The sequence below is a fragment of the Danio rerio genome, chromosome 13 (assembly GCF_052040795.2).
Source record: "Danio rerio strain M-AB ecotype USA chromosome 13, GRCz13ab, whole genome shotgun sequence".
Taxonomy (NCBI): domain Eukaryota; kingdom Metazoa; phylum Chordata; class Actinopteri; order Cypriniformes; family Danionidae; genus Danio; species Danio rerio.
The window spans coordinates 9,408,359-9,425,769 of NC_141033.1; the positions used below are offsets into that span (position 1 = coordinate 9,408,359).

At 34.2% G+C, this 17,411-nt stretch overlaps 2 protein-coding genes and 1 non-coding gene across 12 annotated transcripts in view; 1 reads left to right on the forward strand and 2 right to left on the reverse strand.

Annotated features, from left to right (window-relative positions):
* bbof1b (basal body orientation factor 1b) overlaps positions 1-17,411 on the reverse strand; it is a 182,637-nt gene that overhangs the window by 71,193 nt on the left and 94,033 nt on the right. The window lies entirely within an intron of this gene.
* The window catches only part of haao (3-hydroxyanthranilate 3,4-dioxygenase), a 34,662-nt gene continuing 22,734 nt past the window's right edge, over positions 5,484-17,411 (forward strand). For 3 of the 10 annotated variants that reach the window (XR_015505112.1, XR_015505113.1, XM_087277848.1), the window contains exons 1-6: positions 9,310-9,406; positions 9,716-9,771; positions 13,129-13,262; positions 13,336-13,414; positions 16,152-16,235; positions 16,370-16,476. Coding sequence is in view for 6 of the 10 variants with exons in the window: in XM_087277848.1 (XP_087133974.1) it covers positions 13,174-13,262; positions 13,336-13,414; positions 16,152-16,235; positions 16,370-16,476 (359 nt within the window). In the remaining 4 variants the exon portion in view is untranslated. 10 annotated transcript variants of the gene reach the window in all.
* trnai-uau (transfer RNA isoleucine (anticodon UAU)) lies at positions 9,021-9,114 on the reverse strand. Its single transcript has 2 exons — positions 9,077-9,114; positions 9,021-9,056 (listed from the first exon to the last, which is right to left on the reverse strand). It is a non-coding gene; the product is annotated as a tRNA-Ile (tRNA).

The window sequence follows — 17,411 nt, forward strand, 5'->3', positions numbered from 1 at the left end:
TATGGTCAGTCTTCATTTAGTAATGTTGGTTGTGTTTTGAATCAGGAGCAGAGTGAGGCTGCAGTGCTGTACTTAAACAGATGGGGGGCACTCGTCTTGCAGGGCTGTGGTGAAGATCAGCCTACAGAAATCAAACTCATGTCAGCAGATGTATTGGTGAAGGCCGTCCCCGCTTTACTTATGACGCCAGCCTTGCCTCTTGGTGAGTACATCTTAGGGCAAGAAAAAGTATGAAGGAATCTAAAGCTTACGCTCTTTTTGTCTGTGTGTTTGTGTTTTTGATTTCCAGGTATCATACACACATTGGCGCTATGGAAGGGCCTGTTTACATTATTACAGGATGAAGATGCGGATGTCAGGGACAGGGCCGCTAACTTCACCTCCTACATACCAGCACATTTACACAGTAAAGGTACATGCATATTTATTATATACATATTTATATTTGTTTTATTAAAAACGAGCATAGATTTGTCCACCTGTCAGGTTTTGGACCATAAAAAACTTTTTGACCACACTTCGTTATTATTTATTTATTAGTTTGCTGGAAATTAGAACTAAATTTAGAAATGCTTTTGAAACAAATTTCGTGTGCTGTGCCTTTTTCAGTGTCAGTGAAAGACTGTCCAGTAAACTCCCAATCAGTGAATTGTGCACAATTATCTGCTTTTTAAAAAGTAGTAGGAGCGTTTTACTTGCTTGCTTTTGCCCTTAAACCGGTTATGATCTATTACTGAACCGATACCGAATTGTCTGCATATATATATATATATATATATATATATATATATATATATATATATATATATATATATATATATATATATATGTATATGTATATATATATATATATATATATATATATATATATATATATATATATATATATGTACATATATATATATATATACATATATATACAGTTGAAGTCAGAATTATTAAAATTAAAATTATTAAATTATTTTCCTTTTGAAATTTTGTTTCTTTTTTAAATATTTCCCAAATGATGTCCAACAGAGCAAGGAAATTTTCATAGTATGTCTGATAATATTTTTTCTTCTGGAGAAAGTCTCTGTTTGTTTTGTTTTGGCTAGAATAAGAACAGTTTATCATTTTTTTTATCCATTTTAAGGTCAAAATTATTAGCCCCTTTAGGCTATATTTTTTTAGATAGTCTACAGGACAAGCTATTATTATACAATAACTTGCCTAATTACCCTAACCTGCTAGTTAACCTAATTAACCTAGTTAAGCCTTTAAATGCCACTTTAAGCTGTATAGAAGTGTCTTGAAAAATATCTAGTCAAATATTATTTATTGTCATCATGGCAAAGATCAGTTATAAATCAGTTATTAAAAATGAGTTATTAAAACTATTATGTTAAAAAATGTGTTGAAGAAATCTTCTCTCCTTTAAACAGAAACTGGGGGGGAAGGGGGGCTAATAATTCAGGAAAGCTTATAATTCTGACTTCAGTTGTATATAGACTGAATACGTACTACTCTACTGTTTTAAAAGAACCAAAATTAGAATATGTTTATAAAAAATAATAAAATAAAATCAAAAAAATGTGCTGTTGTATTGTCTGCAATCAAATACAAGTCAAAGTAAATTTAGAAATTACTATCTTTTTATTTTTGTTTTCCATACTGTCCCAACTTTTTCTGATTTGGGTTTAAAGAATAAAGACTACATATTGATACGTAAAGGATCCATACTGGTACTCTAAATTTAGATATTACTAGCTAAAAAGTACAATAATTTAGGTTAAGAAAGGGTAATACCCCAGTGACAGCTACTGTTTGTTGTTTCTGAATGTACATAAGGGAATATTAACTTCTGTGTTCTGCCACATTCTAGGTGTTGTAATGGGTGCTGTCTCTCCTCCAGTTGCTCTGGAGATGGGAGTTGGTTTTTTGTGCCAGCTTTTACAAATGTGGGGCCAGGTTGCTGCTGGTGTGGTGAACTTGATAGAATGGCTCCTGGGTGACAAACAGTCAGATCTAAGTTGTGAGGATTCAACAAGTTTAGTAAGTACTTTGATATTACTCATGCTGAGACCTCAGCTTAGACGCTTACCTGAATGTTGCTTTGAATAGAATAAAATAACAAAAAGCACATTGAAGACTACATGCATGAAAGAAAACATTTATGAAGCTTTATCCTAAAGGTGCTGTAGGTAATCTTCCACAATGCTAACAGCTTAGCATAAATCTCTGAATCACAGTCCCTCCCCTGCCGTCTAGAGCCACGCCTCCTTCAATACGAGCACACCAAAAGAACCGTCTCTCATGTGTTAAAAGCGACTAGTGCTTGTCCGGCGGCGTGCAAGCCAAACTGACATGCTGTTTCAGAGCAAATATTTAGAGTTGCATGGTAAGCAATATAGGGAGAGACTAGGCGGAATAGCGGTATTTACTTGTGTTTTGTTGTTAAACTAATTAAAATCAACATCATCGATGCTGTAAAAGGTTCCTTATGAAACTGAAAATAGTTTTATCAATCTTTCATCGGAAGATTTTAGCGGCTGAACAAAACTTCTGTGAGGATATAACCCATTTGTAACAACATCATCTAACGTTACATCAGTTTTGCATGAAGCTAAAATAGTTTTAAAACAGAACATTACCTGTCTAAGAGAAATCCTTCAGCCATTGTTTCATCCTTTCTCCAGCGTGCAAAGGTAACTCCAATATTGATTCAGGTTTTTAAAAAGTTTCGACCTTACCTAAATATATAAATATACATTAAAACACATTTAGATCATTTACTTTAATCATTACTATTGGACTGTGAAGAGACTTTGAACCAGCACAACAAAAAATGCTTCTGAAGACAATCACCTGCTGCACTTTTAAGAAAAACACCAGCTCATAAGTGCAGCATGAGAGCTCCAGTTTGAAGAAAATTCCACCCTATTTTATTTCAGAAATTTTATTTGCAGTCAAATACATAAATGTTTTTGACAAAACATACTAATTTGTGGGTCTCCTGACTTCTGGGTGCAGCTATACTGCCGTTGTGGCTGGTGTATATTGGTTTTAAGTGTGGTCCTAAAAAATCTCCGTGCCCCTTAGACCTACGCCTTCATGCAAAAGCGAATTGGGAAACCCAACCCCTATTCCTTCACGTGAAAGTGCAAAACGGGGGGGAAAAGGGAAGAATTGGGATTGGGCCTAAATCTCTCTCTCTCTGTGTTGTGCATCCTCTGTTTATAAATGAACTCAACAGTGGAGCGACAGTGTTGCCAACAATTTTCAATTGAAAGGCACTAACCTCTGCTCTAAATGTCGCTAAATGTTGCGTGATGATAATACATGTCAGTCTCCATATTACTGACATCATTTCATTCAGCTGTTTATATTTAATAATCTATTGTTGAATAAAGTAGCATTTCTTAATGTACTACTTTTATACATGCATGTCACTTTAATCAAGTGAATTGTCGAATACAGTTTATCAGTGTTGATTTGCAGTGTATTTATAGTAAAATCTCTCAGACAAACTTTCGAAAGTTTAGAAACTGGTGTCACTAAAAGCAGGAGAGATTACTAAACAGTCCAATTAAATTGTTAAATTGGAAACTAAGGAGAATCAGAGATTTGACTGTAGCAGGGAAATACTTCACACTGGGTTGGTACAGGTCACCTTTATCAAGCTTGCATTTCCACTGCCAAAAGGGTACCCTTTTTGTGGCCGTGGTGTACGACAAAGTTTCAGACAATGTCATTTTTGCTCAAGGAAATGTCTACAGTAAAACTGTACGAGTTGTTCACATCATATGAGAAGCACTTCTCACAAAACAAACGCTTTATACACATAAATACTTGTGTTAGTTGCAGATCAATGACAGTGCGAATTATATGAATGAATAAATGCTGCATATATGAACACATACTGACCCTTACAGTCTGCGATATGTTACCAATTACAGAAAAACTACCCACAGCAGACATTTAGTCCTTATTTGGGTTCAAAAACAACACGAAATATAGCCTACAGTCAGTGCAAACCACTCATATGTGTCCTTAATCTTCAGTAACACATGTAACCCCTGTTAGAAAGAGTTCATTATAGTCTAAAAGGTGATGATAATAGTTAAACATGGCAGCTTGTTCATGTTTTAGGTTGCAGAAGCATCATTTGCTGCTGTTTTTTTCTGGGTTCTCCTTTGTTTTTTCATGCTTCACTCTCGCGTTTGTCTCTTTCTGAAAGGATAGGATATCAGAGCACTCATGATGGAGTGGTCAATAATCATGACCATGTTATTAATATAAGCTCAAAAAGTTTGTTATTTCAAGTATTGACGCGATTGCGAGCTCTATGGAGAAAGTGAAACCACATCAAACCGCTCACACTTTTAGACAGACTCGTAAAACAACAACAGGACACAGCAGATTTTGTTCTTCTTGGCTGACCACGACAAGGTTTGTTTGAGCTCGGGTCGACCATGGCTTGTTATTATATATATTTATTGTTACGGTGTAATGTCTCATCTGTGTTTTTAAAAGTGCCGCTTCCTTTGTTTTCATTCTCCTGCTCCTGCGAGTGACGTGTCCTGTAAACCAATAGCGTTCAGCTGCAAGTCTAGCTCCACCTTTTGGTCCCCTGTTTTTTGTGCTAGATACCCTTTCCAAAGGGTGACCAAAACGTAGTATGGTACGGTTCGCTTTTAGGTACCCTTTGACAGTGGAAATGGCCATAAAAAGGTGATATGGCCATAAAATATTACTATGGTAAATACAACACTACAACATACAGAAGAGAGAGATCGACTTAGTCATTTACCTGTTTAATAGTGATTTGATCAGCTGTAGTTTGAAATAATGCTGGTTTTCTCTTAGGGCTCATTATGCGTCTCTGTCATTATCTTGTGGATGAACAACGTCAACTGTCTTTGCTAATGGCCGTCAACGCTCTGTCTCTCAGAAATTATAAATACTTAAATAGACACTATCCTTATAAATAAATTTAGATTGGCACTATCCAATCCAAACAACTACATTCAGGCTATGAACACTTCTGTACATGTGATTTTTCAGGTTTTTTTATTTTTAGTACATTTTCAACAATTCAAAAAAATATTTTTTCACATTGTCTTTATGAGGTATTGTGTGTAGAAAGGGGGAATTTTTACTTTAAAATGGTTTAAAAATTAAAAACTGCTTTTATTCCAGTCAATGTAAAACAAATAAGACTTTCTCCAGAAGTAAAAATATTATCAGACAAACTCTGAAAATCTTGCTCTGTTAGGCTGCATTTTACACTGCAAATCTTGATGGTCAATTCCGATTTTGTGACTGTATCCAATTCTTTTGATGACCTGTTTACTTCATCTTTTTTGAAAGTGACTCATATCCGATCATCTGCATTTACACAGCACATCATTTGGGAGTATCACAAAAAATTCAAAGGGGGGGCTTATAATTCCGATTTATTAACTGTTTACTAAATCTTTTTTTGTTTTGTTTCTTTAATCCAGGATGAAGAGTTTCTCTTTGAGAAGGGCGATCTTAACCTGTGGGCTGAGCCTTTGTTATGGGCACAGATGTTGCACAGACACCTCTCCACCCTCTTAAGAGTGACATCACCTGGTATAAGCACCACAGAACTGGACAGACTATCAGCTATTGCAAACCATAATACCCTGGTGGCTCTGCGTTCAGTGGAAACCCTCCCTGCACTGCCCCAGTTTTCAGCCACCCTCAAATACACCAAAATAACTTTGCTGAAAGAGAGATCTTCACTGGCGCAGAAACTTCTTACAACATCCTAAATGAATGTGTAAGATACAGGTTAAAGTATTAGTGAATTGTGAATTTATTTTAATTTTACACTGATTTTCCAATTTAAGAGCAAAACTGCATGCAGGCATGACTACAAGCTTTTTTATGTTTTTACTAAAATAAAACATATTGCATTAGTTTGACTTGGATAGCTTCTGTCCTTCTGGGAAGCTTGTGGAATGGAAATGTTACTTTCCTTAGCAATGAAATAACTTCACATATTGTGGTATCTATATTGTACAGCTTAACTGTTTTTAATGCAAAAAAAGTGTTTGTTTGTTTGTTTGTTCCTCCTTGATATGCATGCAATCAGACAGTCAATCAAACCTCTGCTTGGCAAATAGACAGCTAGGCTGCTATCAATTAAGTGATGTGAGTATTGTCAAGTATGGTTACTTATACTCGAAATTGGTCCTCTGCTTTTGAAGTGCACACAAAAACAACATACACCGGAAGCAGTGGGCAGCTATTGTTTGGGTATCTTGCTCAGGGGCACCTCAGTATCGAAGATGGAGAAAGTGGGGACTCTCTTTCAATATCTGCCTGGAACAGGAATCAAACCTGCAACCTTTCAATTAGCAATAAGTAAGTAAGTCCAACTGCACATACAGTAGGCCACAATGTAATGTTTTAGAATGATAACAGGGAATAAACCAATGGAAAAAGAGTGAGTGAGCAAGCCTGTTCAGTCTATCATAAAAAACTGTACATTTTGTAGCAGTTCCCTCATCAATGTTGATTGTTGAATATCGATTGTTTGCCTCATTTAAACCTTATAATGATATCAACAATCTGCATTCCTGATATCAGAAACTGAACTGTTGATATCAAGAATTATATTGTTAGCAGTAAAAATTTCAAGTTCTGATATCAAGAACTTAATTTCACTAGTTGAAATGTTAATTCTTGATATCTGCAATTATATTTCAGCATGTTACATTTGTTATTTCGGACCTCTAAAAATGTATTTCTGATGTCCACAATTAAGGAAGTAATTTATGATATCTAAAATAATTAATTACATCTATCTATTAATTACATCTATATATCTAAATTAAATAAGTACACTGAGTACTTACTAAGAATTGCATTTCAACTGGAAGAAATCAATTCTGGATATCAACAATTAACTTTGAATGGCAGCCTATGGTGACATTTAACTAGTAAAAAAATTCAATTATTGATATCAGAAAGGTAAATGTTGACATCATGAATGTAATTGCTTACCAAAAAATGTAATTCTTGATATCAACAATTACATTTTTATATCAATAATACATAAGAATACATATCCTGAGAATAGATAAAAGTCTAAATGGCTTGCCATAGGAAGAAACGTGGATAGTGCATTGACACAATGACGTAAACGAATTATTTACTATAACGTAAAGCGGGATCAAAGAAACATTTAAAAAGCAACTCATGTAAACACCATCAATTGTAGCATTTTCAAAATACAAAATACTGTATTTTATTTTAAACTTAGGGCTGCTCCATCTTACATGTCAAACTGTTATTTGGTATTTCTTTTAGAAAACATTTCAATGTATTTTTGCACATCCCTGCTTAAATGCATATAGGACATTATGGGTTAAACCCATTATTGTTTGAAAATGGGAAATATGAAGCAGTTAATGTATTCACTGTGCTCAAACAGAAACAATAGCACATGTATTAATATGTTGCAGGGGGCATGGTATAGAAAGAATAGAGCTTAACAAAAAAGTTTTTTTTTTTTGTGAAAATATAGCACAATTAAGGATATCCAAAGAAATGATAAAATTGATCAAATGTGGCTTGGTATTTAAAAAATCATCCCCCTCTCACTGTGTCTCCAATGCCTTTATTTTTCCCTAAAATGCTTATTAGTGCTTTACGTTTCGATCTGGTAGGTGGTGATAGTGCAACTTTTTTTTAGTCCATTTGCCAGCAACCATAAAATATCTAGGTTTTTTTTTTTTTTCGCATTTATAAATGAAGAATATAAGTAAACATTTTGCATTTTAAGTCATCCTGTTTGCTGAACAAATGTACTCCAAATTTTACAATTTCCCAACAAATTGAAGGAAACATTGAAATATATAGTTTTATCCGGTTGTCTACATCAGACCAGAAATGATTAACCAAGTTACAATGAAGAAATAGATGTTCAACTGCTTCAGTATCACTATTGCAGAATTGGCAAACATTATAATTCACATTAAATCTTTTTCTCACAAAATCCTTTGCAGGGTAAATATCATATGTCATTTTAAAATGTACTTTGTTTTTTGGAGGAAGAAATGTCAGATATTTGAATCTAATTTTCTTAACTAAATTCTTATTTAAATGTTGGAAAATGTATTTTCTTTTGATGGAATTATATTTAATGGAACCAGGATAGCATTCCTGTATAAAACATTTCTAATAAACATATTTGTACTTTTTTTGTCCACAAAATTTGATTTGCCTAATTTAATATCCATAATGTTTGGTGTGACAGTGGAATAAAGTAGGATCTCTTTTAACAGAAGGAGGACATTGCATATTTTCTAATGGTTTACAGAAAACCTAATTTCACCTAGATTCTCTAAGAATACTATCCACACACTTGGAGCTAAATATTTGAAATTTCCTCCAAACACTAGATTCTTTTAAAACTTTATTTTCAAATATTGAGTGGGATATAGCCATCTAGTGAATATTCAAGACTTAGGTTTGGGTTTGGGTTTGAGTCTAATACATGTATGTTTCCTGATGATATTGAAACAACTGATCATTTGTTTTTTTCACTGTGTGTATGTGGATGCATTATAATCAGATGTTTATGACTGGCATTACCCAAAGATTCAACATCTCAGGATCTTTAATGTGAATGACATCATCTATGGACTTATAATGTGTGTTTGTGTGTGCGTGCGTGCGCGTGTGTGTATTTTTCAACACATTTCTAAACATAATAGTTTTAATTATTCATCTCTAATAACTGATTTGTTTTGATATATATACACACACACACACACACACACACACACCCAATGGCTATTTAAAAAAAAAAAAGCATTTGCCAAAAAAAATCAGAAATGGCTCTTTGCTGAAAAAAAGGTTCCCAACCCTTGACCCAAGCATTGTTAAACTCTCCATAACACGCAGGTAATGTATTTCATTATTATGTATTCATTTTGAAAGTATTTAATTACAAGTGTAATGATAGTTGTTGCAGTTACAAGTTGCAATTCGCAAATTAAAAATACTGCTCCAGGTGAGGCTCGAACTCACAACCTCGGCATGGCTCTGCAACGTACTGTAATATAAGTACCGCGCGCTAACCGATTGCGCCACTGGAGCGTCCAGGAGCGCCCTCCTTTTTAATGTTTATACTATATACCATACACAGGAATATATGATAATAATGACCAACAATTGCACCTGTTTTACTCTTACTTTACCCGAAGCATAGTTATAAATGTAAAACGTGCTCACTATAAAAACATTATGACCATGGATTCAAGTGCACAAAACAGTTGACGTCACGTGAGTGTTGTGTTGCTTCCGTAAAGGTTACTTCAGGTCTGTGCGAGCGTTAAAGGAGTTCCCTAATGTGAACATAAACGATGTCCGTCGCATAACCAGGTTTAAAGTTATTCATCTTTTGTATTGTTGATCACACACAATATCATTCGACAACCATAACCGTTGATTAGCGGACTGTCTTGAGATAAACTAAGTAATGTATTAAAACTTGTAGGCTACACTATTGTTTGCAATAAATCGAGGAAATGTCATATGGTTTTAATATTTTGAGCTTTGAGGTCTGAATATCTAAAACCAATTGATCGCGCACTTTCCTTTAAAATACTCAGCTTCAGTTCTGCTCCAGTTGCTATTGGTTTCCTTTTGTTATGTTTGTGCTCTCTTGTGTAACAAACATTTGTTTTTTGCCCCTCAGATATTTTGTTACTTTTCCGAGTGCTACCACTTCACATTCATTCTGATAAATTTCAGGTAAGTTTCAATATTTTAATATTCTTATCTACTGTGCAATTTAATACAATGGGAAATGTTAACTCAATCAAAACAAGCTAATTCAGAAACTACCACTTTCACTTTATCACACAACACTAGTGCTTAGCGTTGAATTAAATTCCTCTCCGAGTGTTCACAGTATGGTTAGGGGTCAACTTTATCAGACTTGTCTCCACTGCCAAATGGACATGATAAATACACACTAAGTCAATGCTACAGCATGTTTCCTTTTGTCTTTCAAAATATTACTTATTAATAATAATTTTAATGTTTGCTATCAGTTGAAACCATTCAACCAGCAGAGCCTTTTAAAAAAAGTAAAACAAATATGAAAATAAAAACTAATTTTGTCAGCACTCTAGTCAAGCTGTTTTAACATGCACAGCACTTTTTTGCTCTCGTTTTCAAAGAACCTGGAGATGTTGTTATCTGTTTATGACCAAGCGGCAACCTCACGCTCTCCCTCATGAAGCAAATACAGAAAAGTGTTTTCAGCCTGGTACAAAGAACGATTTCGGTGTACATAGCTAATCTTACCATTCATGACAACTTTTTTAATACCTTATGTTTCCTTTATATTAGGTTATATTTAGTCTGCATAATTAAGGGCGTGGCCACTCACTTCACCTCAGCTGATTCCGGCTGATTAGCCGCTGAACTCGGCATACACATCATATTTTTGTTTTGTTTTTTGTGGCTTTACACAGTCAATTGCTTTTTGGAATTATGTTCAATCTTGCAATTATCAGATGATTCAGCATGCTGTGTGCACTTTATTGTACTCACAAACCATTCACTTGGCCTCCATTTCTAGGTGAGGTAAAGTAAAATAAATTTTTTTAAAAATAAATCCCATTTTCAATGCAAAATCTAAAAGACCATATAGTTTGGGAAATTTAAGGGTCAGTACTACACAGCTTAATATAAAGTATAAAGTTTGGCCATAATAAAGTTTTTAAACAATCAGCTTTATGTCATTCACCCATATACGTTTTCGCAATATTTTGAAAAGTATGCATTTTGCATTAATATGCATAAGCTTTTAACATATTTTATATAATTTAAATGTGTTTTGCTTTGCTGTAAATCAGATTTCTTGGACAGCACAATCAGTTGCGGTTTTTACTTTTGGCTAACTGCAAATTGCTTCATGGGCAAAATGATTCTATATTTCACTTCGCGTTGTTTTGTCACTACGGAAAGGACCAGCACAGCTCAATAGCTGTAAAAGGCACAGCTCTTGTTTTTTTTTTTTGTTTTTTTGTGTTTGTTTTTTTTGTAATTTTCAAACACAGAACATACAAGGGCAATAACAACATTATATTAACATCCAATCAAGAACAATATAAAAATAAAAAAAATAAAAATAAAAAAATCAATTTAAAAAACAAATTTAAGGCTTTAAAATAATTAACAGTTCTTTTTGCTTTGATATTTCTTGTTTCTTTTATCGTGCTTAGGTAATGACTTATTTCTATTTTAAAGTGAGTAAATTTTTTTTCACAGCCCATTTACATTTATGAATAAAACATTTTCCATATATATTGAGCAAATTAACAATATGCCAAATTTTAAAGTCAACTGTATTCTCAAAAAATTAAAATATCTTTTTCTTTAAATTCCAATGCAATATTTGTACAAAAGGCACAGCCTTAAATCACACTCTCAGTGTGTCAGAAGCAGCACACTGCCCACAGACTGCCTCCTATTGTTGAACACTCAGAACTACAGCTGTCACTTTAAAAAAAAGTACCAGTACTAAAAAAATCTAGAATCAGTTCAGTGCTGGGGCATTACTAGACAAAGCTCTACTGGGGCACGCAATTTGATTGTTAATTTTGCGACAGCTGATGCTTTAAAATTAGTTACTAATTTGCTATTTACACACACCTTAAGAGAGGAGTGACCAAAAAGTCAATATTAATACTAATACTGTTAATTTTAATATTCGAGTCAAACCAAATAAATTGTCACTACATTATTTGTTGTTCTGTATGAGAACAACAATATCCTCATTAATATCAATACCAAAATATTGATGATGATATTTGTGATAAATTTACAGAACACTACAACGATTTGGCTTCAAATATAATTCATTTGAAGTAATGGTGTTGTATATTTCAGTGTACAGTACAAGAAAAGAAATTAATCTAAATCTGTATAAGCAACTGGATATAGGCCTCCAGGACACTACACCAACTTTAATTTTCTTATCCAAATTTTTTTGGACACAAACAAAGTTTTAATTGTTGGTGATTTTATTATTCATAAACAGTTGCAATCAGAATTATTAGCCCCCTCTGAAATTTATTTTCTTTTTAAAATATTTCCCAAATGATGTTTGGGAGAGGAAATTTTTCAGAGCAAGGAAATGTTCACAGTATGTCTGATAATATTTTTTCTTCTGGAGAAACTCTTATTTGTTTTTTTTTTCGGCTAAAATAAAAGCAGTTTTTAATTTTTTAAAAAATATTTTAAGATCAAAATGATTATATATATATATTTACCCTAACCTGCCTAGTTAATCCAATTAACCTAGTTAAGCCTTTAAATGCCTATTTTTATGCTGTATAGAAGTACATGACAGCTCGCCCTCCAATGTCGTGGTGGGCATCTGATCTCCGGTGTCATCGAGCGAAATCCTGGGGAATGAACCATCACAACCGCTCAAAGCCTTGATGAGGCACACTGTGGAGAATATTTTACTTGAGAAATGTTTATAATAATGTCTGTCCACATAAAACTGTGATATACAGTGGATTTTGTTGTTCTTCTAAAGTAATATTTTGTTTACTATACTTATAAGGTAAGAATAAAATACAAACTAATCAAATAAGATCAACTAATTTTCTTAAATAGTCCAATTTATTTAGTATATGAAGCCTTTTTGCATTTTTTTGGATTTGAAAATTAGATTTTCTAGAATAACTACCTTTGTGAAAAAATTAGATATTCAAAGATATTGTTACCTTGAAGTACACTTTCTCATACCATAAAACACATTTTGGTCATACCGCCTAGCCCTAATGTGAAAAATGTGTTGAATCCTTTGAATTTTTTTCACTTTTAGAGTATGAATGACAAAAGTGTTTGGGAATTTTGAAGAAAAAAAATAATAACAATAATAAATGTATGCAGTTTTTGTGAATTATTCTGTGCTGTCTGTACTGTTAGGCTACTAGCATTACTGTTCAGCTGCGTAAACATGGAGGTCAACCTCACTGTCACATACTGTATGTAACAGCACCGCCCCATTATTCAGTAACTCAAAGGTGGTTTGTCAAAACTGCCTGAAGAAATACACCATTGCTCAGAAATTTGTTGCTTACTCAGACAGAATATTCCACGCGAAGCTGTGTTCAGAAGATTGTGATAAAAATGACCAACCAGTCTCTGCATGTCAATATTGACAAATGGATTGCTGAGAATGAGACTTCATTCCTACCGCCTGTGTGCAACAAATTAATGTAAGTAATCAATAATCATATATATAATGTTTTGTATTTAATTTTTATTTATATATTATCGCATTTGTCTTAGGTTTTTTTATCAGTTGAATATTATGTATGTTGGTGGTCCAAATGTGAGGAAAGATTATCACATTGAGGAAGGAGAAGAGGTAAGGTGCTGTTCATGTACTAATTGAGTTGAATTGGTTAACATGGCTTAATGACTTCATTTAAAATTCTTTAACAAAACTAATGTGGATTTAATACTGACAGTGTGAATCTTGGCATATTTTTTTTAAATGCACTAAAGCTTGTTAATTATTACATTTTCCACCACAAACTTCAGTGCATAGTCCATGGACTGCAATAGTTTACAGAAACACCAGGGACAAAGTCTGTGTGATGATGCAATGAAACACTGCCTCAAAGATCCTACTTTTATTGAATATATTTTAGTATTCCCCAAACAATATTGCCATTTACAATATTTACAAATTTTGATCATAGCACACCATATTTTAGTTTTTATTTGCATACATTTTTTTATTATTTTGAATTATAATAGATCTGCAAATACGCAATAAACCAGCCCAATATTAGCATGAACACAGACAGATTTCTATAATGCTATGTGTGATGTTATGCTAACTAAAGATTTTTGTCAGTGATTGATTTGCTAATTTACTAAAATATATTCCTTAAAACAAAAACAATACCAATCAGGTTTTTGCAGGACAGTACTATACACGTCAGACAGAGTTTTATTTCTTCTACAGCTCGGTTATGAGCTGCCTTGCAAGCTATAAAACGGCTCCAGCACCATATATCCATAGGTTTGGCCGTGGGTACACCACTGTTAACTCAGACTTTGTCTAAAATCTACCAGACGAATCCAATCTTCACTTTCTTTAACATAAAAACTAAACTTCTGAACTACTGCTACATCAAAATCAAGTTCCATTTAATGTCTGTAAAAAAACAAAACAAAAAAAACAATTCTAAAAAAGAGTGAGATATGTATTTGAATGGAAAAAAGATAATAATCAAAGCTCAGTAACCTTCTTTGACCCTATTTGTTTAAATACACACCTTAAGCAGTCAGTTAGCATAAACACCGGCAAATTTATCAAAAACAAAGAACAAGGACACAAATTTCCACAGGAATGCATGACTATCTTAGATTAATACTTTATTACACGTGTTGTGTGCTTGCTCCTTCCAACACAACAATGTGATCAAATAATCAGCTTCAAATGATCAGAGAAACTTTTACATAAAATGTAATGTAAACTGAACATTATTTACAATTGTGTAAATTGGTGCTGAGCGTCTACACTGAACTACAAGTATCTTTTTGCATGTTCATGTTATGTCTTCGTATGTTTAGATACTGTACTAGTGCACTACAGGCTCTAAAGAAAGTATGATATACAGCGCATCTGTAAAGTATTCATAGCACTTCACTTTTTCCACATTTTTTATGTTACAGCCTTATTCCAAAATGGATTAAGTTAATTTATTTTCTCAAAATTCTACACACAATACACCATAATGAAAATGTGATTTTTTTTAATTGTTGCAAATTTATCAAAGATAAAAAACCTGAAAAATCACATGCACATAAGTATTCACAGCCTTTGCTCAATACTTTGTTGATGCACCTTTGGCAGCAATTACAGCCTAAAGTCTTTTTGAATATGATGCCACGCTTGGCACACCTGTCCTTGGGAATTTTTGCCCATTACTCTTCGCAGTACCTCTCAAGCTCTATCAGATTGTATGGGAGGCGACAGTGTACAGCCATTTTCAGATCTCTCCAGGAATGTTTAATACGATTTAGATCTGGGCTCTGGCTGGACAACTCAAGGACATTCACCGAGTTGTTGTGAAGCCACTCTCATTGATATTTTGGCGGTGTGCTTTGGGTCATTGTCCTGCTGGAAGATGAACCGTCGCCCCTGTCTGAGGTCAAGAGCACTCTGAAGCAGGTTTTTATTCAGGATGTCTCTGTACACTGCTGCATTCATCTTTTCCTCTATCCTGACTAGTCTTCCAGTTCCTGCTGCTGAAAAACATCCCCACAGCATGATGCTGCCACCATTATGCTTCACTATAGGGATGGTATTTGCCTGGTTTTCTCCAAACGTAACACCTGGCAACACCTGGTTTCATCAGACCACAGAATTTTGTTTCTTATGGTCTGAGAGTCCTTCAGATGCCTTTTGGCAAATTCCAGGCAGGGAAGGGCTTCCATCTGGCCACTCTACCATACAGGCCTGATTGGTGGATTGCTGCACAGATGGTTGTCCTTCTGTAAGATTCTCCTCTCTCCACAGCAGAACGCTGGAGCTCAGACAGAGTGACTATGGGGTTATTGATCACCTCCCTGACTAAGGCCCTTCTCCCCCGATCACTCAGCTTAGATGGCCGGTCAGCTCTAGGAAGAGTCCTGGTGGTTCCAAACATCTTCCACTAACGGATGACGGAGGCCACTGTGCTCATTGGAACTTCCAGAGCAGCAGAAATTTTTCTGTAACCTTCCCCAGCCTTGTGCTTGTGTTGAAGAAATAAATTAATTCCATCCAATTTTGAATGAGGCTGTAATATTAAAAATGTGGAAAAAGTGAAGCACTATGAATACTTTTCGGATACACAGTAAGGCCCAATCCCAATTCTATTTTTGTATTTACCCTTCCCCTTAGCACTACCCCCTTAGAGACACCCCTACCCCTTCACTGTAACGCGCAAAATGAGGGGTAAGGGGAAGGGATAGACTTGGGATTGGGCTTAAACCTTGTTGCAGTATTGCAGCTCGGATTGCAGAGCATTTCTTTCAGAGGGAAATACAATCTTTCATTACATTTATAGTGATGGTCAATAATATTACTTTCACAAACTTCGTTTCAGCTTTTTTACCAGGTGAGGGGTGACATGGTTTTGAAAGTGATAGAGAATGGCAAACATAAAGATGTGCATATCCGAGAAGGTGAGGTAAGAATCATTTAAATAAGTCTGTGTGTAACTGCTGAAATAGCTCTGCTATAGCTGAGCTATTTTTTTTTTATTATATTGCCCCAAATCATTTTTAGCCAATGCTAAATCAATGTTTTTTCTTCCATTTTCAGATGTTCCTGCTTCCAGCACGAATTCCCCATTCTCCTCAGAGACAGGCAAATACTGTAGGGCTGGTGGTAGAGCGGAGGAGGCTTTCCAAAGAAACAGATGGCCTTAGGTATGATAATACTCACAATCACCCCCATTCTACAGTGTCAACTTTTCTTTTTTAATTTTGTGTCATATGTGGTTTTCTTGTTCGTCCACACTTACAACTATATGGGTGCACTTGTATGCATTACATAATGCTTATCTAATGTACAGATAATCGTAAGTTAATATATACAATAACTCATTTGATTATAAGATTAAACCATGTATTTATGGTTACTGCTTGAGCAACAAATGAACATTCTATATGATTCATATATTAAGAAATCTATGAATGATTTATAGCAGTGTTTCTCAAACTGTGGTACGTATACCATGAGTGGTACGCAGGCTTCCTTCTAGTGGTAAGCGGAGGAATTAAATATGTCATGTACATGCTACATATATTTTTAAAATTTATCAAAATTATGTATATAATGTGCCATATATGACATAGAGCCTATATTCCTAAGGTAATCTGCCACGTTTTTTTTTTTTACTGTGCAGATGTGTAGTTACTTTACTGGGCCTACTACGCTACTGTATTTGAATACTGCTCTTTTTGGTTGTACTTGGAGGGAATTTTTTTTTGTGAGGTGGTACTTGATGAAAAAATTTTGAGAACCACTGGTTTATAGTTTATTGCGTTTTAATGTATTAATCCCCTTATAACTTATCATATAAACTAATAGTGTACATTCATGTTAATTACCACAACAGGTTAAAGCCATGCCTTTCAACTGCCAGTTGTCTATTTCAATTAATCATTAGCTAATGATTTGCTAGGATATCATTATGTTATGACTTGTTGAGGCACAGACAGGACTGTTATGTCGAGTTCACAAAGCATTTACAGCAGATTTTTCAGTCCATAATATTGTAGTGATGTTAACATACGGTAAACTTTATTAACTTCGATTAAACTTAACTTTGATTAAAAATCATTTGACTAAGGTCTGTCTT